Source organism: Perna viridis, chromosome 14 (assembly GCF_037379345.1).
Source record: "Perna viridis isolate PV_CMFRI_1.1 ecotype Kerala chromosome 14, ASM3737934v1, whole genome shotgun sequence".
NCBI lineage: Eukaryota > Metazoa > Mollusca > Bivalvia > Mytilida > Mytilidae > Perna > Perna viridis.
The window spans coordinates 19,739,819-19,763,217 of record NC_142458.1 but is presented as its reverse complement, the minus strand read 5'-3'; the positions used below and the strand labels follow the sequence as shown (position 1 = coordinate 19,763,217).

The 23,399-nt window shown below is 33.9% G+C and overlaps 2 protein-coding genes across 5 annotated transcripts; one reads left to right on the top strand and one right to left on the bottom strand.

The window, feature by feature from the left end:
• Positions 1-1,012: 1,012 nt before the first annotated feature.
• Positions 1,013-15,236, bottom strand: LOC148598549 (uncharacterized). Of its 3 annotated transcripts, none has more exons than XM_088561024.1 (6): positions 15,006-15,236; positions 13,285-13,553; positions 12,150-12,237; positions 7,093-7,256; positions 1,997-2,144; positions 1,013-1,615 (listed from the first exon to the last, which is right to left on the bottom strand). In XM_088561024.1, exons 3-6 carry the CDS (start codon positions 12,220-12,222, stop codon positions 1,098-1,100), a joined length of 903 nt encoding a protein of 300 aa, XP_088417150.1. In that variant the 5' UTR covers positions 12,223-12,237; positions 13,285-13,553; positions 15,006-15,236; the 3' UTR covers positions 1,013-1,097. The 3 variants fall into 3 exon arrangements, with proteins under 3 accessions (XP_088417150.1, XP_088417151.1, XP_088417152.1); XM_088561025.1 differs by having other exon boundaries at positions 13,285-13,400; XM_088561026.1 differs by lacking the exon at positions 13,285-13,553.
• Positions 15,237-15,313: 77 nt separating this feature from the next.
• Positions 15,314-18,883, top strand: LOC148598548 (perlucin-like protein). Of its 2 annotated transcripts, XM_088561027.1 has the most exons (5): positions 15,314-15,475; positions 16,751-16,924; positions 17,542-17,761; positions 18,244-18,285; positions 18,726-18,883. In XM_088561027.1, the coding sequence occupies exons 1-5, from the start codon at positions 15,418-15,420 to the stop codon at positions 18,808-18,810; spliced, it is 579 nt and encodes a 192-aa protein (XP_088417153.1). In that variant the 5' UTR covers positions 15,314-15,417; the 3' UTR covers positions 18,811-18,883. The 2 variants fall into 2 exon arrangements, with proteins under 2 accessions (XP_088417153.1, XP_088417154.1); XM_088561028.1 differs by lacking the exon at positions 18,244-18,285.
• The last annotated feature ends 4,516 nt before the right edge of the window (positions 18,884-23,399 follow it).

The following is a 23,399-nucleotide window of genomic DNA, read 5'->3' as shown; positions in this document are numbered from 1 at the left end:
TTCTAGGATGTGCATATGAATTGTTCCCCCAAAATCGGGACCCTCCCCCCCCCAAACACATACTACTTATTTTTCTCATTTTAGTTATGAATAACTATTTATAGATGTGCATTCTGAGGAGTGAAAATTTGACCGTGACGGGGAATAATTTGTTTTTATTTCCTTTATTTTTTATCTGTTTTGTTTGTTTGTCTGTATATTGTTGTTTGTTTGTTTTGACAAAGAAGGGGGGATGGAATTTGTTTTTGTATTAATATTTTTGCATCATTCTATATAGAACTGGAATTGCTTATTGTTTACATTATTCTGTTTTTATGTAACTGATTTGAGTTAGATAATTAATGTTAGAGGAGTTATCAATATCAGATCTAAAGATTTAACATTCGGGGTCCTACATGTAACCCAGTGTCTAAAATAAATTATATTCAGTATGTTACTACTTTTTAACGCCTATCTATGAAAAGCTAAATAACGACTTTTTTCTTGTTTATTTTAATGAACCAATTTTCAAATCAGTTTTACATAGAAAATAAAACATTCAAAAAATAGTCATAAGTAGACTGGACATTCTGTCCCCTTTAGTCAATGTTAAGTCTAGAAATAGCATTCAACATTCTATTTTAAAAGTTTTCAATCTCAGTTTCAATACAGCAATTCGAAATGCATTAGAAGTACGTGCATTAAAATAATACTGTCAAATATTTTTTACGAAATTATCCAATGATATATAAGAATTGCTCAATTCGTTGCGGGTTAAGTTTTATGGTTTTTAGGTATTGAAGCTCTTTCTTATTGTTCACTAGCATGATCTAGCTTATTGTTCGCTAGCTTGACCTTGGGCTTGACCTAAGACAGTTTACCTTTCATTATACTTAGTGTTTTGCATGTATTCAATAAGATAGATAGCATGTATTACACTTAACCAAAAGATACAAGTGTTTTAAAATATAATCAATGTTATCCAGAATTGGTCAACAGATTTTCTATTTCACCCAGGTTTAATCCATTCCACTTCTGTTTTTTTTTTTTTTTTTTTTTTCATAAAGATAAGTGTAAGGTTTTCCTCTTTAAAATGTAAAATTGTACACCACGTGACATCATTTCCACGCTGTTCTCCATTGTTTATACTTGAATATAATTATTACGTCATTGACTAATATGAAAATGACGGGCAACAGTAAGATAAATACTCCGCCAAAACCCAAGTACTCGGAAGATCGTCTAGAATCATCCGCCGACTTCTTTGTACTTTTATACATGGAAGTGCTCTTCTTATTTACGGAAATTTTCGTCTGTAGAATACCGATCTTTTCCGCTAGTTCTCTGTCCGATATCTGTTGAAAAGCTGTTTCGTAGCATGGACACAAGCAATCGTGTGTATTCGGAGTTGTTTCCGGTTCCGGTTTAGTAGTTACCATGGTACTGAAACCACTTTCTTTTGGAGTGGGTTTCAAATTACTTGATGACGTAACAAGCTGTGATTCACGACCAGTAGTTGCAAATCGTTCATCCGATGTATATCTGACATTACTAGTTGATGTAAAGAATGGTGCTTCATGATCTACTGTTGATTTTGCACTAGAGCCAATTTCTTGTGTCGGCTTTACACTTGATCCTATAATGAAAACAACTCAGATTTTAAATCATGTCAGATGATTTCTCGGAATTTGTGTATTTATAGAAGAATAAGGTTACCGGTTCATCAAAGTGATTTGTTTTACGTTTTGGCTAAAATTGCCTCTTGGTCGAAAATAGCTGTTAAATTATATAGTAACATCTGAATGTGACTACATGTTGGTAATAGCATTGTAATTTGTAACTTTCTTCATACTTCTGTTTTCTTTATTTTTACAATTCTTGTTATTTTAATAATGATCATGTCAAGGAGTTCTAACTGAAGTATTTTATTTTTTATTAATTCTGCGTACTACTTCTTGACGAGAACTAATATTTGACCAGCAGTATATTCTATTTACATTTTAGGACTATCTTGTACCTGAACTAATTTTGTATAGGCTGATGTAATCCTCGCCTCCGCATATTTCTACTTCATTGCCTGCACAAGGAACGTTACATTTATTGGGCTCGAAATTTGGATTGACTGACAACCTTGTTACGTTGTCACACCAACAATCAAACCCGTTCTGAAAAAAAAATGGGTAAATAATTAGTTGTAATCTACCGAATGTCTATTTTTGCAAGAAATTCCACAAAGTGTCCATTGTCTGTGGGTCACAGAAACGACATCTGTCCATTGTCGGTGGGTTGAAATTTAATTTCCAATAGAATTTAAGTTTGATCTTTAATTAAAACGTCATTTGATTCGCAGACTACAGACTATTTACCTGTCCTGTAAAAAGACGGAAAATGGTACACCTAAAATATAAACAGAAACCTTGAACATTGTAGTAGGAATATTATACCGGAATCATTGTTACATGCTAAAGTATTGTACCTAATAAATCACGTAGGCTCTTCGGTGGATGTTCAAAGAATGCTTCAAGTTTAGCATTGTCAGGAGATATGGGTTTGCAAAGAACAAATTTACAGGAATCCACAAATAGATGTAAAATATTACTAATAAAAGATGAACTTCTTGATAATGGAAAATCAGAATGGTATTCAATAATAGAAATTAATCTGATGGTAATAAGTTACGGACTTATAGATTATATACAAAATGTGTTAGAGACGAGTTCATACATGTACAAAATGTATATTGAAAATGATCACAATTGAAACAAATGCATCATAGAAGAGTTAGATGTGGAAGATTACTACTTGAAAAAAACGTACTCTGTAGATAGTTCTATTAAATGAAAGAATTTGTATATAAAAATAAAAATCTATTGAAGATGAAAACAATTTTTAATGTCTTGTGATTTTTACTTCTGATTTTAGCTCTAATATTTTATTTTGGAAGGCAGAGGAGATTTGTAGTGATTTTGGCTTTCTTTACTTGAATAAAACACCAATTTTCAAAATACTATCTGAACATGGAAATGTGCTTGATGTAAAAAAAAGTTGGAAAACTGTGAATTAAATCATTGTACTTTAATCACACACCTCTAAATACAATATTGCAAAATAATGAAAAATAACGTAAATTACAGATACACAAATGTAGGAGAATAATATCAGTTCTAATCATTTGAAATAATTGTCAAAAATGACAGTGTTACTGAGAAGTTACTTATAAAATAACAAATAGAACACATTTTGCGTGAAATCCTGAATAATTGCAATAATTGAAAGGCTGTAACGTAGATTACATATCTTGAAATATTTTAATTCTTTCAAACCTTTCTTTGAACAGTAATGTAATTTTGAAGGGTCGTTACAAATTTGCTTTTCAGAACAGAGAGTTTCATTCTGACACATCTTTTTTTATAATCTCAACATGATATTATAAGGTAAATTACAGAACCAAAACAAAAATTAGAACAATCGTAAATGTTTAACGCTAAATGTTTCAAATGAAAGAAAACCAACAAGATCATTCTTTATAAGAACACATGATAATTTTATCATTTTCACAATAAAGCCTTCTCCATGGCTATCTTGGCTGACTAATAGTCTTCAGTTGTTCAAGTGAAGGTTCTAGCACTTCGACCTACTCGAACCGGTTACTGAACTCTACATAGAATGTTCATATAACAACCCAGATTTCATCGTGTAGGCTTGGCCATTTGAAGAGAGGATTGTCGGTTTTTCCATTGTTTTGTCGCATGAAAGTTATAAAATATTCATGGTCTTTCTCATCTATTTCGAATACTTTGCCAACATACAACTTGTCGTCATACCTAACAGCAACGAATTGGCCAAATTCATAAAGAATTGGCCAATTCATAATTCGACTGTTTTACCGGAACATCAGATTTACCTACTATTACCTCAGTGATATCTGAATCATCTTTTCTAGTTACATTTTCAATTTGATCGTCAGTGTCTTCTGGTATATAGACTTCACCTGTTTCTGCAGCAATATTTTGCTTCAAGAAATTGTTGGTTGTCATGTCATGAAAATTCACTTTTATGCATTCAGTGGAAGATGTAGTTGCTGTTTTAGTTCTCTTTTTTCTTATTCCGACCATCATTGTTTCTGGAATTGGTTTTATAATTTTGTTTGTCTTTGCAATTTTTTTCTCTCCAATTTGCACATTCTGAAGATTGCTCGAAAATGTAGGAGGCGCTGACGTGATATTTCTGTACATATTGAGGATAATCATGGCCATCCTGGACCACTGTTTTGCCTTAATAGCAACGTCTGCAATGCGCTTCAATGTGCCACCGATTCCGTCACATACATGTACACCTTTGCCCTGTCCAGTCTCAAGGTAGTTCCAGGAAGCGTCCACAGCAAACAGATCAGAATGACTAGACTCTAGATAAAATGCTGTTTGATCCTATATTGAGAACTTGGACTATCTGCCCTATAGTGAATATTTTTCAACTGTGTTTTTTATTTTGTCTTTATTTCTGGGATCAATTTCTGCATGATGGTGTAGACGGGTTCCAATGTTATGGCGTAAATTATCTGAAACAAAAACTTTTGTGTGTGCCAACTTTTCTTCAGAATCATTGAAACATGCTCTAGAAATTCACAAACCTGTTTACAAATTGTTTCTATAAATTCCGTCATTGACAATTCTTTCTCAATAATTTACGTTCTCTTTTTTCCATCGGCCATGTCGACTTTCGTCCACTGTTCGTACTTATTTCTGTCTCCCTTAACCTCAAAAATTATATTCTGAGGATTGATCTCTTTCTTTCAATGTTTCTGGATAAAAATTGTGTTAGATTTAAATAGTTGAGCCTCAATCTAGTAAAGGTTGTAAAATAGAGTTTCCTTGATATTTCTGTTTTAAACCTCATGTACAAATATATCATGCTATCATTTAAATTACTCTTTTCTGAGTGTATCCCACTCTTGTCTTCTTTCTGTCATTTTTCCACGGCATCTCTTTCATCTCTTTCTAGAAAGGTAACAACCATCTGCCGGAGTGTTTCCCTGCCCTGCCCATTTTTTTCTTTATTTCTGGAATTTTGTCAATTTTCTTACATTATACTTTAAAGTTCTGTCTTCTCATGCCTGTTTTTATACTGAGGATTTTCTCCAACTTGTACATTTTCACTTTGCTGCCTGAAACAATCTTGGATCCTAACGCCTTTCCTTTTATAGAGTTAGCTTGAAAAGCATCTCCCACTTCTACGTTAACACGTTTTCAAGAAGAAGTTTGTCTCGTAGAACTGTTGGAACTTTTCTTGGAGATAACTCTTCAGATGTAATCTCTTTCATTGTCGGTTTTCTTGGTGTACATGTTTATTGTATGTTAAAACTTTCTACTTCGTTTTGATTATCATCTGCCTCTGTCTTTTTGGATAGACGACAAACTCTAGTTTTCATTTTGTAAATAAGTTTTCCCCAATTTATCATTATGTGCCTTCCGACGGTTTACCTCACTCCTTAGCTTCGAAGTTCCACGACTAAATCGCGTTCTTGTTCTACACCAACAATTGCATTTCGGTAATGTAATTTACGTTATTAATTTCTGTTATCTACGTTATTATTATTTCCATTCGGATATCAACGCTCTTAAAGCACTATACTGCACCATTACGGTTAAATGATTGGTTGCATACCGTTGTTTCGGCCTTAAAACAACGCTGCTAAATTGATTACCATTACAGATTGATTTGACTGAATACTTGTTCTCTTCTATATTCTTCAAGTAGTTAAGCAAACAATAGAATAATAACGTATATTTTTGATCTAATAACCCGAGACACAACCTTCACAATTCTGTACTTTATATAGTTGAAGTCCCGATAACGAAGATTGGCAAAATGTAGGTAACAAGTCAATAGAAGTCAGAATTTTTTTTATTTTTCACTAAATGAACCTCAAATTTTACACAAATGTGCCTTGTGTGTGCATTTTTATGACTATAATCAATTTACTGTGCCATTTCCATTTAAATTATTGCAATATAAAATGTGCATTTACAATGTCCAAAGTTACAGCCGGAAAATTTCCATTTTAGCTCTTTAAAACAGATGAGAAAAAAAATTCTGCCGGAACTGCAGAAAAAAAGATAAGGGCAATATCAGTTTTGTACTAGGGTGCAAAATGGACAATTACTGTTTTACTTTTGTTTGGTTGCTATGCTCAAGTAAAACGAAACTTGAACCGCATTTACAGATAAACAAATCAATGGAATTGTGTCATGTAGTCATAACGCGTGACGTAGATATACAATGATATACATGTACAAATGTATGTCATTCGATCATGGTGGAAATGCCGCGTTTGGTTGTTTACGTTAGTCTAACAAAGTATTAATAAATCATGGTCCTCTGGAACAAATGAATGACAATTCAATGTTAATTTGCTAGCGTGATCACGTATTTTAATGCTAGGCCGAAATCACTATGGCGGAAATCGTCATTTTACATGCGTCCTACAGCCAATGAACACGTTCATTGCCAATGAAATTATCTGGTTCTCGGTTCGGTTCATCTTAATAGTAAATTGTTTTATAATTTAAAACTTTGTAATTCATAATTAAACCAGTCTTCAGCGGTGGTACCTCTTATCAAGCCATATGCATGTGTTCACTAATGCTAGCGACACACTATACATCTGCTTTTACGTGGGAGTGTCGATAATAGCTTAGTGTCTGACCAAAACATTTTGTTGCTTTCATTATTAGTAACGATTGCAATCGATGAATACAATGAAAAGTGACCAGTTCATTACAACGAGCAGGCTTTTACGCTATTTAGATACCTCCTTTGTTTACAAAGCGAACGCGTCACCCCATGTTTGAAAACAAAAACAAGTGCTTTATGCGAAGTGTCTCATAAGTCAATATTAACTGGGTAATAATATTTCTTAAAGAATGGTAAATGTTATTTTTCTTGAATATTTTTATCAATTCATGTACACATGTTATATATTGTTACTCAACGAATAATTGGAAATGTCGAAGGGGAGATAATGAACTTGTGTAACATTTGTGCAAGAATTATACCACAGGGGTCCTTTAATATTTAAATTTACGACCTACATGTACATGTTTGCGCACTTACCTGAGTACCTGCGTAGCTAGCGTTTGGTAAACCGTCAATGCAATGATTGATACATATTTCCTTCGTCAAAGCATAATGGTTGAGAGGGATGTAGTTCAAAGCTCTTGCAAAAAATGAATTCAGAATGCAACCAAGGTATTCGACTTGTGCATCAGGACTAACATCTGGAACAGTCAAATAATATGAACATTTAGGATGAAATTGACCCAGGAAAAATGGTGTATGACAGTAATCCATATGTATGTCATTGCACTGCAAAAACTGTTTGGTTTGTATTGTCATAATATGCATACGACAAGCTATGATTGGAGTATTACTGTGAAAGTACCAATTTTCGTGGTTTTCTTTGGTTTGACAAACTATGCAATTTTGTTCATCCACGAATTCAAGAATCAACGAACTGACGTTTCTTCCCAAAACACAAAACTAGTACCCATGATTAACACAATGTAGTTTTAAAATTTGAAAGACTGTCAGTTAAATATTCTTCATAAAAATTTTTAAGCAATTCTATATACCATTTTTTTTTATAGTTTGTAAAATATTGAAAATTCCTTACAGAAACTAATATATACAATGTAAGAAATGAGTACATTAACTTTGAAGGCTTAAAAATCTCGAAAACAAGTTCGGTGACCTACATTTTACGGTATTAAATTTTCGTCCAGTTTTATCTTGGAGAACAAAATAGAAAAATCTATGTACAAAAACATTAGGTAAGATGTACATTAAGCTAAACCAAAGCATGAATGTGTTACTGTACATGATTTTTCGGAGAATTGCAGGTGTAAAGAAATACGTCAGTTGAAATCCAGTCAAGCTATTTTTAGCATACAGAAGTTTATATTTCTGCGTCTCTAATTTACAGGCGTACAGTTTTAGAAGTTGATAGGAATTCTAGCTCACCAGACAATTCCAATATTATTTGTTAACATTTTTATGTCATATTATCTCTGATTTAATTAAACAATACGATCATCAGTTTACTACACAAGTTCAAAAACTTACTACGGAATATCTGATATTGATAAGTTATCAGGTTGATACAAAGTACAAATTTTGTGATGACTGTCATTACAAAAGTCGCCACTGCATCAGAAGCCTAGAACAGAAACTTTCGTTACGTTTGATTATTTAAGGAATGGTTCTGATTTTTGGACATTTGTTTTATAAAAAGGTGAACTGACAATAACCTGTTCAAAATTAGAAACATTGAACATTTCCTTATGCTTTAATTTCTAATGAATCAAAGCCCAAAAAATTATGTTTCGAAAGGTCATATTTGACTCGCAGAGTCCGGACCAATCGACGTTAATGACGTCAAAGCACATGTACCAAGTCACGTTATACAAAAAACCTGAAATTGATGATAAAATGAACATGAAATGAAAAAGGGGTGGGACACAAGGACAAAGGGGTCGACAAATTTTGATTGCCACTGCAAATGGGGAGAGGTGGGTAGGGTCGGGCAATTTAGCCTCCTGTGGCGTAGCCCTATGGTTCCTACTCCGGGAGAATACCACAGTAGGGTTCTTTAACGTGCGAGGAACGTGGCATATTTCCCAACACGGTGCACCACTATGGTTTGCGGTCAGGTTTTCCGTATTATAGCCTGACATGTAACACGCCAGGGGTACCCCATTCCACCACCTAGGGCACACATCCCAGTTGCTCTGTGGGCAGAGCGCCCTAGCGCCCGGATAGGGTTCTGAGCACTATTTAGTCGCCATTTACGACAAGCTTAGCGCTGCTGCAGGCCTATTCTTTTATCACCCGGACCTGCACGGGCAGAAAATCGTTTGGAATTAATTTGTAAATCGCCACGGGAAAGGACCACAGATAGCGAATGGGATAGGAATTACCTGTAATTAACTAAAATGACACTGATTAGTGATAGGGTTTCAGGTTTTCACACCTTTTATTACCCAAGCTGACAAAATGGCTGACGAGTTCCAGTTAGTGAGGTTTATTCTCTGAGATTTATTACCGAACGGACCGACTAGTCGGTTCGAGTTTTCGAAAAATCGAAGTTCGAGAAATCCAAGGTTATTTATATTGATTATATAGGAGAAAATTTTGGTACTTTAAATTGTGTTCGAGAAATCCCGGGGGTTCGAGCCATCCGAGTTCGAGCGAGTGAAGTTCGACTGTAGATCAAGCCGATATTGTGTTTGCTGGTGGTGGTTCAAGTCAACAAGTAGAACTATTTCACTTTGCCGAGTTCCACTTATTGACACAACAGTCTCACGGATGTAAACGAACTTTCAAATCCGCGGAAACAATTGAAAGAAATGCACTTAATTACTTAAACCTTAGTATCAAAAGAGTCGGAGCCGTATGTCGTGTTGAGACATACATGTACCTGGTGCACATAGTACTCGTTCGTAATGTCTCGTGCGATTGTGGAGGTTTTTAGAAATTGAAGGCTGTGTTTATGTTAATCAGGTCGGAAAATCGTCCGAAGTTAATATAGAGTAAGACAACGTTTACAGAAGATAACCAATACAATACAGTATAAAGTATGCATTGTTAAACGGACATTCAGTGCAAGTGAACTGATGAGTTATCGCTCTGTGCCAAGACAGTTTATTAAACCTGATCATGAAACTTTATCAACAGTGAAAGTTTTGGGTATATTAAACTTTAGACGAAAACGAAAACGATCGGCAACTACCAAATATAAATCTCATTTAAAGCACAGGAAACAGACGGGTGTAAATTTATCAAACCTAACATATCCAAAACGTTCCAACACAGTTAGTAATTTTAAAGAAAATGTCATTTCGAATATAATCATCATGGGAGATTTCAACTTATACATTAATGATGAAAGAAATGCTATTTCCGAATTCAATAATTCCTTATGCGCTTTCGGACTACTTCAACACGTTGACTTTCCAAGACACATTCATGGCAACACCCTTGACCTAATTATTACGGAGCTGGTAAAAGAATTAATCTGTAGCACTTCTGAAAATCCAATGCCAACCGTGAAAAATGAAAGCACCCTGGCTAACAAGCCGATTATTTTATGGAAAAGATCCAGAAAATACGTGATCCACTGAAGGACTATGAAAACTTTAAGCCTTCTGTTAAAGAGGTTAACTCTTTTGAAACATTTGACAACCTCTCCGAAAATGAAATTAGAAAACTTATTAACCAGTTACAAACCAAATCATGTGAATTAGATATCTTACCAACTGAAATTTTAAAAACATATATGAATGAACCTCTGCCAACAATCACGTGACTTGTGAATCTTTCGCTTTCAAATGGAGTTTTCCTTCCAAATGGAAACAAGCAATAGTAAGACCTTTGCTTATAAAATCTGGGCTTGAACTTACATTCTCCAACTGCAGGCCAGTTAGCAATCTGTCATCCTATCTAAATCAATAGAAAAGGCCTTATAGACTGAACAAGCATGTAGATGAACATGATCTCCTTCCGAAAAATCAGTCGGCATACCGTCAACATCATTTATGTGAGTCAGCACTTCTTCGGCTCGTAAATGACATTCTTGGCGGCATGGAATAGTAGGAGATCACTGCATTGATAGCAGTAGATTTAAGTGCTGCGTTTGACACGGTTGACCACAGCATTTTACTAGATGCCCTTGCATCACAGTATGGTGTGTCTGACTCAGCTTTGAAATGGGAAGATTCGTACTTAAGACCGCGTAGTTGCCAAGTTCGAGTTTACTCTAGCGCTTCATTAGTTCGTGACCTCAACTGTAGTGTCCCCCAGGGAAGTTCTCTTGGTCCGTCGCTATATCTGACGTATGCTGGTACTATTTTTGATGTTGTGGAACCTACCATCACAGTTTACGGTTTCACAGATGACCACACAGCAAATAGACGATTCAAACCATCACCGAGTGAAGAAATCAAAGCCATTAATGAACTCGAAAACTGTGCCATTACCATCAACAAGTGGGTGAATAACAATAAATTGAAAATGAATAGTGCAAAAAAGGTATCTGGGTGCTTTTCTAGACGAGTCTTTAACGTTTAAGGAACATATAAAAAATGCAAAACTGCCATGCTCAATTATTTAAAGATCAAAAGCGTTCCGAAGTATTTATCTAAAAAAGCTACTGAGACTCTTGTGTTATCTTTGGTAGTATCACATCTTGTTTATTTTAATGTAATTTTGTATGGTATTGCTCAAAACGAGCTATCTAAAAACTCCAATAATTCAAAATATGTGTGCCAAACTTGTACTAAATCGTAGAAAATGTGATAGCTGAAAAGAAGCATTGTTTGAATTACACTGGCTGCCAATTAAAGCAAGAATATGCTTTAAAACATAAACTTGCATGTATAACTGTTCAGTGGGTAAGGCACCACAATATTTGACTGATCTTTTGTCACGTAAAGAGTCTGAACGAATTATGAGATCATCTGTTTCCAGTGAAGGTTATTGTAATTCCTTTTAATAGAAAGAAAACATTTTCTGGTAGAAGTTTCAGCACTGTAGGTCCAAAACTATGGAATTAGATACCTTTAAACTTAAGAAATTGTGAATCTTTCGACGTTTTCAAAAGTCAACTTAAATCATTGTATTTTGCGGACTAATTTTCACTATTTTAAATTTTGTATGATTATATTGTGTACATATTGTATTGTATCATATTTATACTATATATATTTTTTTTAATTGTAAAACGCCATTGAATATATTTTATATGTAGAAATAGGCGTTTAATCAAGTAATGACGTTTGAAGTAAACTAAAAAAATAAAAAAAATAAAACAATCGCTGATAGTGCTACAGTTTTACATGTCCATGTATTGTGTATAATTATGCCAAGATCACTACATGTACCTTATACAGAGGCTCCGTTACAATAACCGAGATAGAAAATGACAATATTTTAGAAATAAGTTGATGCAAGTAGTAAAATAACATTTAAAACAATCTTAATTTTTTTTTCAGAAGACTCAAAGAGTAATTTAACCAAAAAGACATACATGTAATATACAAATTTATAACAAAAGAAAATCAAGACACAAGGATTACAGGATAAAAAGCAAAGCAAAACATAACACAACAACTTACCCGTATCACGACAAATTCCACTGGATAACAAAAACATCACAATCAGCATGGTTTGAAACACTTTGAATTTCATGCTCGAACGCAAATTCTACATGTATATAATTTAAAATAATGTTAATAGGATCATGTGCTTTGCATTTTGTTGCAATTATAGTTAAACTTTGTATTTTTTCCCATCTTCATTCTGGTCAAATATGTATATTATATATATTACCATCAATTTTGTGGTTGTTTCTCTTTCTTTCTTTCTTTTTTTTTTGTTGTTTTTTTTTTTTTTTTTTTTGTTGTTTTTTTTTTTTTGAAAGTTTAATCTCATAATATCCAAAATAAATCCTGCTTAATATTTCAGCGATTTTACTTCCAGTGCTGATAAAAGAGGGATTATAGAGTTCGGTTAGTATTTTTCGATTTAAAAAAAATAAGCGGATTAAAATGTCATTATTTTTACTCTCTACGGATAACACCTTATCCTTTATGTTTTTTGTTAAATCATCTCAGTTGTACTTCCACAATCAATTCATCTGAGTTAAAAACTTGAAGTTGAAGTTGAATAGGATCCCGGATGTTCATATGGGTTAATGACTAATTAAAAGATCAAGCTGAATAGGATTCCAGGACAGGCTGAATAGGATTCCAGGACAAGTGTTTTTAATGCGTTCTGTTACTTACATTCGAGATTAAGCTTTAATTTTTGTCGTCTCCAATAAAAGTAAAGCGTCGATGAGAATGTGAGCAAAGGATCATCAAATCTATGGGCTAGGATCAAATCTATGGACTAATGATCAAATTTAATAGGCAAGACGATGATATATGGTTAAAAATAATCCAGCATGAAGACTTAAATAAAACGGCAGAGTGCAAGTGGTAGAAACAAAAGCAGAAACTGGTTTGAACATACTAAAAATCCAGAACAGGCTAGTAACAAAGTTAGGTCAGAAATTATACATTAAAAAATCAAGGACACAAAATTTGATCGTAGCCCAGTAGTCCTTTTTCATATTTACTGAATGCAAGCTATTATATTGTTTAAAGGACATAAACCACAAACACACGACAACCTGGTTGAAAGTCTCATTGGGAAAAGGGGAAAAAGGAAAAACAGTTAAACTTTTACTATTTTAACTTTGGTAAATACCTGAATGGTTTGAAATAAGGTATTCAAAAGTATCCAAGTACCGTAGCTCTAATAAATTGAATAGCTGAATATGAAGTATACTGCTGTCCACTGCTCCAATTTGACAGTAAACCAGTCTGTTGGATTTAAAAAAATGTACAAAGTTACCTCCCTTTGCTTAAAATCTTAAAGAAGGACTAGCTCAAAGTAACAAATGGTTGCTCCCATAGTCATGCCATATGATGATGAACTAGGTCACGTGGACGACTGTCGCTGTCTTAAGTTCTTCACTAAATAACCACGATGGAAATTGAAAAAAAATGTTGTCAATTAACTAATAAGTTACATGTATGTTAATGTTTGGATTTTTTTTCTGTATTTGGAAAAAAACATATGATTTTGTATCATTTGAAAAAGTATCTTGATACTCTTGAAGCTCTCTCACGAATACATCAATATTTAGCAAGAACGTAGAGACGGATGAATCCAGATTGAAAGGGACTTTGATCCATACGTTCATGCAAAAATGTGGGGTTTCAAGCTGTAATTTGCTTATATTTGTCTAAACCTATTCAAAAGTAAGTATATATGTGTGTGTGTGTGTGTGTGTGTGTGTGTGTGTGTGTGTGTGTGTGTGTGAATTTATCTTTAAGCTTCTGTGAAGTAGATATTTCTTGACTGCTTATATAGGGAAGATTAGGGAAAACTTTACCTCCATTTTTCATTGGCAAACACTTTTGATGTGTTATTTCCGTAGGTTACGAGGAATAAATTGTTAGTTTGTGATAAAGCAATAAAAATTCTGCGTTTTTTTTTATATGAGTCATATATACGCCTTAAATATATTTTGCCTGATTCTTAAAAAATATACAGTATTACAATGTTTTTGATCTTGTAATCGGGCTTTTGATGATTTTGTAAACAGTTTTGGGAATGATTTGGACGAGCACCGTCCCTATCAGGTCGATTTCCACTATTTCGTTCGGGTTTGAACGACTAAGACATTTAAACTTACAAAGTTTCAGTCTATTTTTTTTTATTTTTTTTTGTTGTTTATTTTTTTTTGTTTTTCGTGAAACGCATCGATCACAAAAGTTGAATCCGAATTCAACAGGTTTTTATACTTCGTTTTATTGAGTATAAAATTTCTATCAAGAACTACATATTTGTATCTAAGTGTACCATCTTTTTTTTTGAGTAACAACGATGTATAATGTTTTTGAGTGGGAGTTTTAACTAAGTGTGAGGAATAGTAGTGTGAAGAGTTGAAAATTGATTCTGTTTCAATTGAATCTTGGTTTAAACTAATCACTGTTGTTATTTTTTTTCTTGGACACGGCTACATGTTCAAAATCAGAATTTTACTACATCAAACGGACTTACATGTAATCAAATGATTCATTGTTGAAGGGGATATATATATTTTCGTATTTAAACAGTATTGCCCCCCTCCCAAAAAAAAAACAAAAACAAAACAAAAAACAAAAAACAAAAAAAAACAAAAATGAAGAATTAAGTAAACAAATTGGTTAACAAATAAAAAAAAACTTTTAGGCTGTTTGTATAAGAAAAAAAGTAATGTATTTTTAATTAATGTGACACCTTCCTTGACTCAGTGCTTCAGCACTTTGATTTCTTTTTGTTTTATCTTCTGCCCATAGTATTCATAACCGGTTTAAACATTAAAACAATGGGAATAAAGTATATGTTAACAGATGACTACTTCATACATGTAAATACACCTTTTTTTTAATACCGGTTCACTAAATGCATCATCACAGAGGTGTATAATTTGTACGGCGGCTCAGGCGGCTTTCTAAAACCGAGGTTTATGTGTCTTTTTTTTCCTTTGCATCCTGTCCTTGTGTCATTATCCGGTATATTAGGCTACGTCATATCATATATTTCATCATATTTATTTGCACTCATTCCAAATTTCAAGTATTTTAACCAGTACATTTACATGTAATGGTCTAGTCAATGAGATTCCCTGTCGATATACATGTAACCTCTTAAAAAAAAACACTTGTGTAAGTACAATTTTCTATTGAAATCAAGTGTTAGAATATATATGCTCTTTTGAGAAGAACAAGCGGTCATTTCACAAACTATATAAAACGTTTTGTCGTTTCCTTTCGAAGTTAACAGTGCTACATGAACAGACAAATGTTAGTGCGGACTGTGATTTGTTTTATACATGTAGTTTTAAGTGGTAAGTATTGTTTATGTTTGAGCATTAATTTGTTTTACTAAAAGTCAGTCAAATGCATGTCTAAATTCAAATTACTCTCTACAAGTACTCCACCAAAGTATTTCGGCGACAGAATGACAAGGGGCGGTAAAAATCTGTATCACTTTCTGTATCGACCCAAAAATCCTATATCTCCCCAAAGGCCACCGGCCCGCGGAGTGACATAGGTCAAGGGTTGATACAGATTTTAACATGTCATGTTCATTTTATCATATACTTTCACCATACTTTAAGTATAGTCTTTGAAGGGTGCGATATAAGGTATGCGATATAGGTCTAGGGGTATGCCATAGGGTCAAGAGGTGTGATATAGGTTTTGCGATACAGGGTAGATGATATAGAGTTTAAACAAACACTTATCATGCATATACAAAAAAGTTTTATTTTAATCTAACTATATGATATAAGTGAATATTTAAACCTATTTCATTTACCATCGCACCCTGTTTGGATAGTTGAAATGTATCATATGATCATGAAATGTCACAATCTGTATCACTAGTCATATCAACCCTCGACTGTTACATTTTGTACCACAATTGGGCCTCTTGACGTGTAAAATTCAGTACTTATTTCGACATATAGGAAGACTAAGTAATTCCTATTGGTTAAAATATGGTCATGTGGTATTCATTAATGTGCGTTAAAATGACAAGAGCATTACCTTTCGATAATGCCCGCCATAGATTGTTCAATGAAATAAATACAATATAGCTAGTTGCTTGTGAAGAGGGCATTATCGATAAATTGACTGTCGTTGGGAAGCGATATAACCTTAATACATTGCTAACACGTTCACTTGTGGTTCGAGGCATTATCAACAATTCAGGCTTTGGGTAGCCAATTTATCATGATAATTTGAATTCACTTTATTGAAATAAACACCCTAGTTGTTTGTGATGGGAGCATTATCGTTGAATTGACTGCTGTTGGGAAACGATATTGCCTGCTAACATTGCTAACACTCAAAAACACCCCAACTGGCCTCACTTGTGGCTCGAGGCATTATCAACGTTTCAGGCAATGTCGCTGTCCCTTGGGTAGCCAATTTATCATGAAAATTCCCTCTAAAATGCAAATGTTGTATAGATAGATGTTTACTGTACTTCATGAAAGACGGAAGTATTACAAGGGCCTCTGTATATTTGTCCAGATGTTTTGCGTTTTATTTTTTCAGACAACCGTGACGGTCTCTCATTTCTGATCCTTATCGAACGCAAAATTATACTTTTTCAGTAGTCGTCGAGGGTGAGCAGGGGCCATGGAGAAGCCATGGAGACAAGGAGTATCTGCTGATCACCGAGAACATGACTTGGTACGCTGCTCAGACCGTCTGTCAGACCTTTGGCGGGCACCTTGCTCATGCTGATACCAAGTCCAAAAATGATTTTCTGATGTCGATAACAGATGGTAATTGATGCTCGATGTTGTAAAGACTTCAAAAAATATTCAACATATATGGGCGCGGAGTGTAGAAGATATTATCACTAATGCGATGTAGATAGAGACTATAATCTGTTTTAAGTGATTGTTTCTCTCATTTTGCTTCATTGAAAATGTGCTACGGGTTAACGCTTTTACAGGCCAATGAAACATTCAATTCCATAACTTCCATTTTTTTCATTTCTATTATATTTTGAATATACATAAATAGGCAATACACAGTGATGATTAAAGAAGCCCACTTAATTTAGGGCGCGGACTATGCAAGTGTAACGATTAGCGTACTTGAATGGTACGCACAGCAAATGTAACTATTAAGGGAAGTGTTTTAAACATACAAAATGTACCACTCATGCATCTTTAAGTCCTCATTTATAGCAAACTTATAAATGACTATAATTATAAATACACCCGTCTCAAAAATTAAAGGTTCTAGATCGCGTCAAATTTGTGTTTTTTGTTTTTTGTTTTTTGTTTGTTTGTTTTTTGTTTGTTTGTTTGTTTTTTTGTTTTTTGTTTTTGCTATTGCTCATTTACATTTTTAAACAAAGTACACGTTTTATCTTAATATAATCTCGTTATAGCATCAAGCTGGGTTTGGTTGGGAGGAACTGATATTCATAGAGAGGGTGACTGGAAATGGGTAAACCCCGAGAGGCCAATGACCTTTACCTATTGGTCTACGACGGGACCTCAGCCTAACAACGGACGTGTGTCTAACTGTATGTGTTTCTGGTTATCACGTGCTGGCTATATGTGGGCAGACGAACCTTGTAGTCGTGAATACCTGTCCATATGCGAAAGGTATGAACCGCTTCTTACTCGATTTCAATAGATTAAGCAGACAAAATTTTGCCTGAAGATTGCTTTTCTGAAAAATGTTTAATGAAATCGATGACGTATTCCTCCAAATCCTTTTTATAAAGTAATCATTTTAACATTTTATCAGTTAGTCATCCTTTCCGTTGTTTGTAACTGATGCATATTTGTTGAAATTATCGAAATAGTAATAAAAATGTTGTCCATGTGCATCAGCCTTAATTACCGTGCCCCTTCACGCTCAAGCTGGAATAATACTTGACATTAATCTGTTTACGGTGTGATACATTCTAGTATAACGACTATATTAGCACATATGAGGAGCTTTTGTTAAAATCAAAAATGCCATCCCTGAAAGTAAGAAGAATTAGAAATATTGCAGTTGAAACTTTCAAGATAATAAATAGACAGAGCCCAGTATATCTACATGACCGAATTGAAATAAAGGAAAATAAATATAACTTCAGATATCAGAACACAGCAAAACTACCCAACGTCAGAACATCGAGGTATGGGTTAAACTCCTTTAGATATTTTGCGCAAAAAACTGGAATGACATGCCAGACCACTTTCGTAGAGAATCATCTTTTTCTCAATTTAAGAATCTTCTAAACTCATGGAATGGCAGGTCATGTCATTGTTCTGCTTGCTATGTGTATCAGCTCTGTTTTATGCTTTTACATTGTTGACTCTTTATTGCTGCTCTTTCATTTTAATCCTATTTTACATTTGCTAGTATTTGCCTTATATGTTGACTGATGGTTTATGTATGTTTACATGAAAAGGACTAGATAGTTGCCATGTACTGTATTTGTGATGTAAATGTTATTTATTGTAATGCATGTATGCCGATTTTAAAAGCTGAGCTCAGGAGCTTATGTTGTATTGTTTTAAAATATCGACGTTAAATGAAGCTTTTGTACTGTATTGTTTTGTTTTTGTTTTTTAGACCAATAGACGGGAGTAGCGACGACTCTAAATTCACAGGCACTGGAAGGAGAGATAACGAAAAATGCATGAAAATCTGTCTTTAAAGAAAAATTGAGTCAAACCACAACGTACAGAAGCTCCTTTATGATTTTAAGTAAATAAAATAATACTAAAAAATCATGTCATTAATAAATTTATAAATAGTTACATCTCAGATCTTGGTCGGCATATGGAAAATTCTTTCAACTTTTTGCATACATAGAAATAATCTGGTATAAAAAAAGTGCGTTTGTTTTGAATGTTCAATGTTATATGAAATAGCGATCAGCTTAAATGACATTTTTTTCTAACATGACATATAAATGAACCATACAACAGTAATATATAAAGAAAATACAATATTTTATTTACTTTGTACGCAACTTAAATCTTTAGGATATACATAAACGTTTAATTTGCCTTCAGCAGCGCCCCCCGGACAGTAACCAAAATCGCATACAACGTATATACGTAGTTTCTATTTGCCCTTTTGCGCCGATTGGATAAAAAATCGTAGTTGAATTGCAGCAAAAAAATCCGTATATCCCTTTTCCGCCAGAAAAAGAGTAACTTTTGCGCCAATTACAAATAAGGAAATTGAATATCAGAAAGGTATACAAATCTAAAGTAAAACGATCATAAAATAAAGAAAATGGAAAAAAAGAAATGCAATCTGTTGATGTCCGGAGAACTCGATAGGCGATAATTTGTGCATACTCTTGGGTATATTCTATGTAAATAGTTCATTAATCTAGTTTTGACACCTTTAGTTTCGTATCTGATTGAGTTAGTCTTCATTGATAGAAAGCCATGCACTTCGTTATTATGTCTGGGCTTGGCTTAGAGACCAATCAAATAGCTTGTTTCTTGGAAAAACTATGTAGATTTATAAAATGTATCACAAAAACAGATTTTCTCTAGGCTTACCTTTTAACATTCTTAAGAGGTAAATGTTTTCCTGGGCTATGAATGGGTGAGTGTGTGAAGTAAATTGGGAGTGTGTGTCTAGTCTTGTCTTGTTTTTTGTTTTTGTTTTTTATTGTTATGTCATGTCTCTGTACCATTGTATTTATGGTTTATGAGAATGAAATATCTGTATTTGTGTCTGTATCTTGTTATATCTGATGGAAATAGCTAACCAATCAGATAGCAGAATTCTATATTCCCGGACAGGGTTTAGCCAATCAGATTAATGTGTTTTATTGCTGTCTGCAGCGCCCAGCGTCCCTCTCATCAGTCGAAAATTGGTTAAGCTGAAGCAAGCATCATTTTCAAGACCCAATTTTCCCGCCCACCATTCCTTTTATATTACCAGTATATGGGGTCACCGCTTAATATTAATAATATTGTTGATTAGATAATTATGTATATTCATGTAAATTTAATCACTTTGATATATTTATAGTTTGTGTGGTGAACCACAGTTTAATTACCAGTCCATATAAAATTCAGACACTGTCGGTATTAAGGTGATTCATGATGAAGAAAAACCCACCAATCTGACAAAGATTTTCCAATCAACGTAAGCTCAATTTTTACGTAACAGTTGTCCTTTCCGTATTCAGATCTGTACTTCTGAGGAAATAATACATTTATCTCCCACTAAAATCAACCAAATTGAACAAAATCAAGAACGATAACTCTTGCAAAGTGCTAATTTCATGTACAATCTATATAATTTTTTTCTCAAAAGCGCAACACCCAAATGAAAAACAAAGACTGGTTATGTGATGTATAGTGTTTTCTGAACAAGAAATAAACGTGACTTTGGTGGGTTTTTGACATGCGTGAATCACCTCCTGTCTGATGTTTAAAAATTTAAGACTGATACTTAATTATTTAAAAAAAATGATTCATGCATTGCCTTCGTGGCTTAATGACTTTTGATTATGATTAATTTTAAATACATGAATGCATAATAAACTGTGGTTAGTTTGACCAAACCTGAGTTCCATTTATTTACAGGTACAACTATACCATGGTTATCCACCATGCCTTATGCTCTAAATGACCGTTGTATCCTTCGCTGTGTATCCAAACTTGGCATGTAACAGTTTCAAAATAAGTCGATTTATAAACTATAAGTCATTACATGTCACGTGTTGGCAGGGAGGTTAAGAAGAGGTAAGGTTGCATTTTTCAATCAAGTATCAAGGTGGGTTATTACCATAGTTGCGTAGCCCTTATCTACCAGTTTCAGAACATAGGGTTAATAGTTACAAATTTCAGCCTTTGGAGAAGTGAAAATTGATATTAAAAGTGATTGTGATATAATCGGAACGATTTGTGCTTAAGGAACAGTGTATACAGTTCTACCTTTTATCTGCATGCAATATTAAAGTAACATTTTTCCAAAAATGAACATTAACTCCACCAGGGAAACCTGCCGGTCCAAAGCACGAAAAAAAAAAGGAGGAGAGTCTATATTTACATTATTTAACTAAAGTGAAAGTCTTTCTTATACCACTTATATTCTGTTGCAAAACGATTATTAATTTATTGGCGCAATTTAACAGCGAAAATAAAAATAAATAAACTTGCGGAAAAGAGTTGTGACGCAAAAAGAAAACGCTAATCGTTGAGTGGGGATAGAAAATGTAAATAAAAAATCAAGTTTGTCCATGATCAAGAGTTGCTCATATTCTAAATATATATATAAAGACAGTACAGAGTTTTTATAATATTCGTCCAATATTTTTTAGTTCAAAAATATGCAGAGTAGGTACTTTTCACAACATATGGTATAAAAATGTTATGCTAAAACTGTAGAAAAAGTCAATTTGTCCATAATAGGCGGTGTACATCTTAAATATGACCGTGTATACACACAATGCTAACTTTGAATATAATACTTTTAAACGTGTACCTTTCGACTTACAAATTACATAATGTAGGAAGCACCCACAACATAAAGTGACAAAAAAGCTGAGTATTACATGCTAAAAATGTAGAAATTTCAACGTTAAAAGAGCTAGGTGCGCACAATTCGTATATAAACATTATACACAACGTGGAAGTTCGACAAATATGACACAAATAGGAAGCTGAACATCTTAATTTTGTATATATACACTATGCAAAGTTTCACTACAGTTGGCGATACAGATTACCCAAAGTATGCACTGCTCATAAAGTAAATATTGCTGAATAATAGCTAAGTCTAACGTGCAAAATTTCATAGCAAAAATCTGTCCCATGTGCCCAAAATAGGAGTTGCACCTCTTAAACATGTTTATTATGAACTATATGAAAAGTTGAAATATGAAAAGATTTCACTTAGAAACCGATGGTGGAGAAAAACTATTGGCCAAACTTTATAACAAACGTGATGACATTTTATTCAGAATTGTCAACTTTCCTTTCATCTGTGGCAACATCCCTTGAGCACCTGCGTATGGAGTGTTCGTATCACAACTCATTCGTTATGCCAGATCTTGTCGAAAGTACGCAGATCTTTTGTATCGCGCTTGAATTCTAAAAAATAGGCTTCTGGAGTAGGCTGTTGGTACAAGGTTGAAGTCATCCTTGCAGAAGTTCTATGGTGGTCACCATGAACCCGTGGATCGTTACGGTGTATCCATCTGCGCTATGAAGACTGATTTGTTCAACGTGTCAACGTGTCATAGTTTTCCTTTCTTCTTTCGACTACCCCGGACGTTACTTTTTATGAGCAACTCGGCGGGTGTCTCTAGGAAAGCAGAGGACGCTTACTCTACCGGTGCACCTGGTCCATGCTCCCAGTTTTTAGTGGAGTGCTTCTGTTACTTTGTATGTATGATTTTAGTTATTTTATGTTCTTTGTTGTGTATGTCTGTTTTCCATGTCTGGTCTTTGTCCCTCGATTACATTCTTTTGATTACCGATATAACCTTGGTTCCCTTGATTACTCTTTCATTACAGTTTGACAAAGTATGTATACCAAAGTGTGACGGAAGAACACACGGACGAAGTTGAGCATCTACTAGACCTGTTTCCACGCTTAGCGACTCATGTTGGAACATCTATTGTTTTAAAATCTGTATTCAAATTGCAGCCCATTTATACATTCTGTTTCCTATCGGGACTGGTCCAACCTTTTAGTACAAGTCTTTGTAAGGATCAGGCAAAATAGGGACAATCTGAACAATGCATGTCAAAACCTATTTGACAAAATGCTTTCATACAAGTCTCTTGTTCAATAAACATGTTTGAAAATGTTTGATTAGAATGTGACAAAATTGCGGCTTTTGACAGAGTGAATATCTGCCCTTGAAATTCCCGTTTGGAATGCATTTTAATGGAATTATTTGCAAGGAGAAATTATTGCTCTCCGAAATTCAAGTAAGGCACAAAAAACTATCCTAGCATTGGGGGCTTGACGTGTTTTTAACGAAAAACTACTAAACGGTCTTTTCGAAAATTTAGGAATTTTTAAAAATATTTTTCCTCCTTTGCAAAGTGATTTTAATTCTAGGATTAAAGTAAAAAAGTATGGGAACGAACTCTCACGAAAGAAAAAAAGAAATGGAATAAACTCTAGTGATAGGTGTAAATTTCAGTTTCCTGGTTATCGTACAACTGCAAGTATTTCAACGATGATGGGTGTCGTCTTGCGGCTTTTTTTTCCTGAATTTTGCTTATCCTGGAATGTAGAGGCACGATATTTAAACCGCTT

Bases quoted from the DNA above. Each gene is read 5' to 3' on its own strand.
- LOC148598549 (XM_088561024.1), bottom strand. From the start codon at position 12,222: ATGAAATTCAAAGTGTTTCAAACCATGCTGATTGTGATGTTTTTGTTA. The intron at 7,257-12,149 runs GTAAGTTGTTGT...TGACTGTTCCAG, and splicing joins TGGAATTTGTCGTGATACGG to ATGTTAGTCCTGATGCACAA. The intron at 1,616-1,996 runs GTACAAGATAGT...TTTTCATTATAG, and splicing joins CCTATACAAAATTAGTTCAG to GATCAAGTGTAAAGCCGACA.
- LOC148598548 (XM_088561027.1), top strand. From the start codon at position 15,418: ATGAACAGACAAATGTTAGTGCGGACTGTGATTTGTTTTATACATGTA. The intron at 17,762-18,243 runs GTATGAACCGCT...ATATAACTTCAG, and splicing joins TACCTGTCCATATGCGAAAG to ATATCAGAACACAGCAAAAC. The intron at 18,286-18,725 runs GTATGGGTTAAA...TTTGTTTTTTAG, and splicing joins CCCAACGTCAGAACATCGAG to ACCAATAGACGGGAGTAGCG.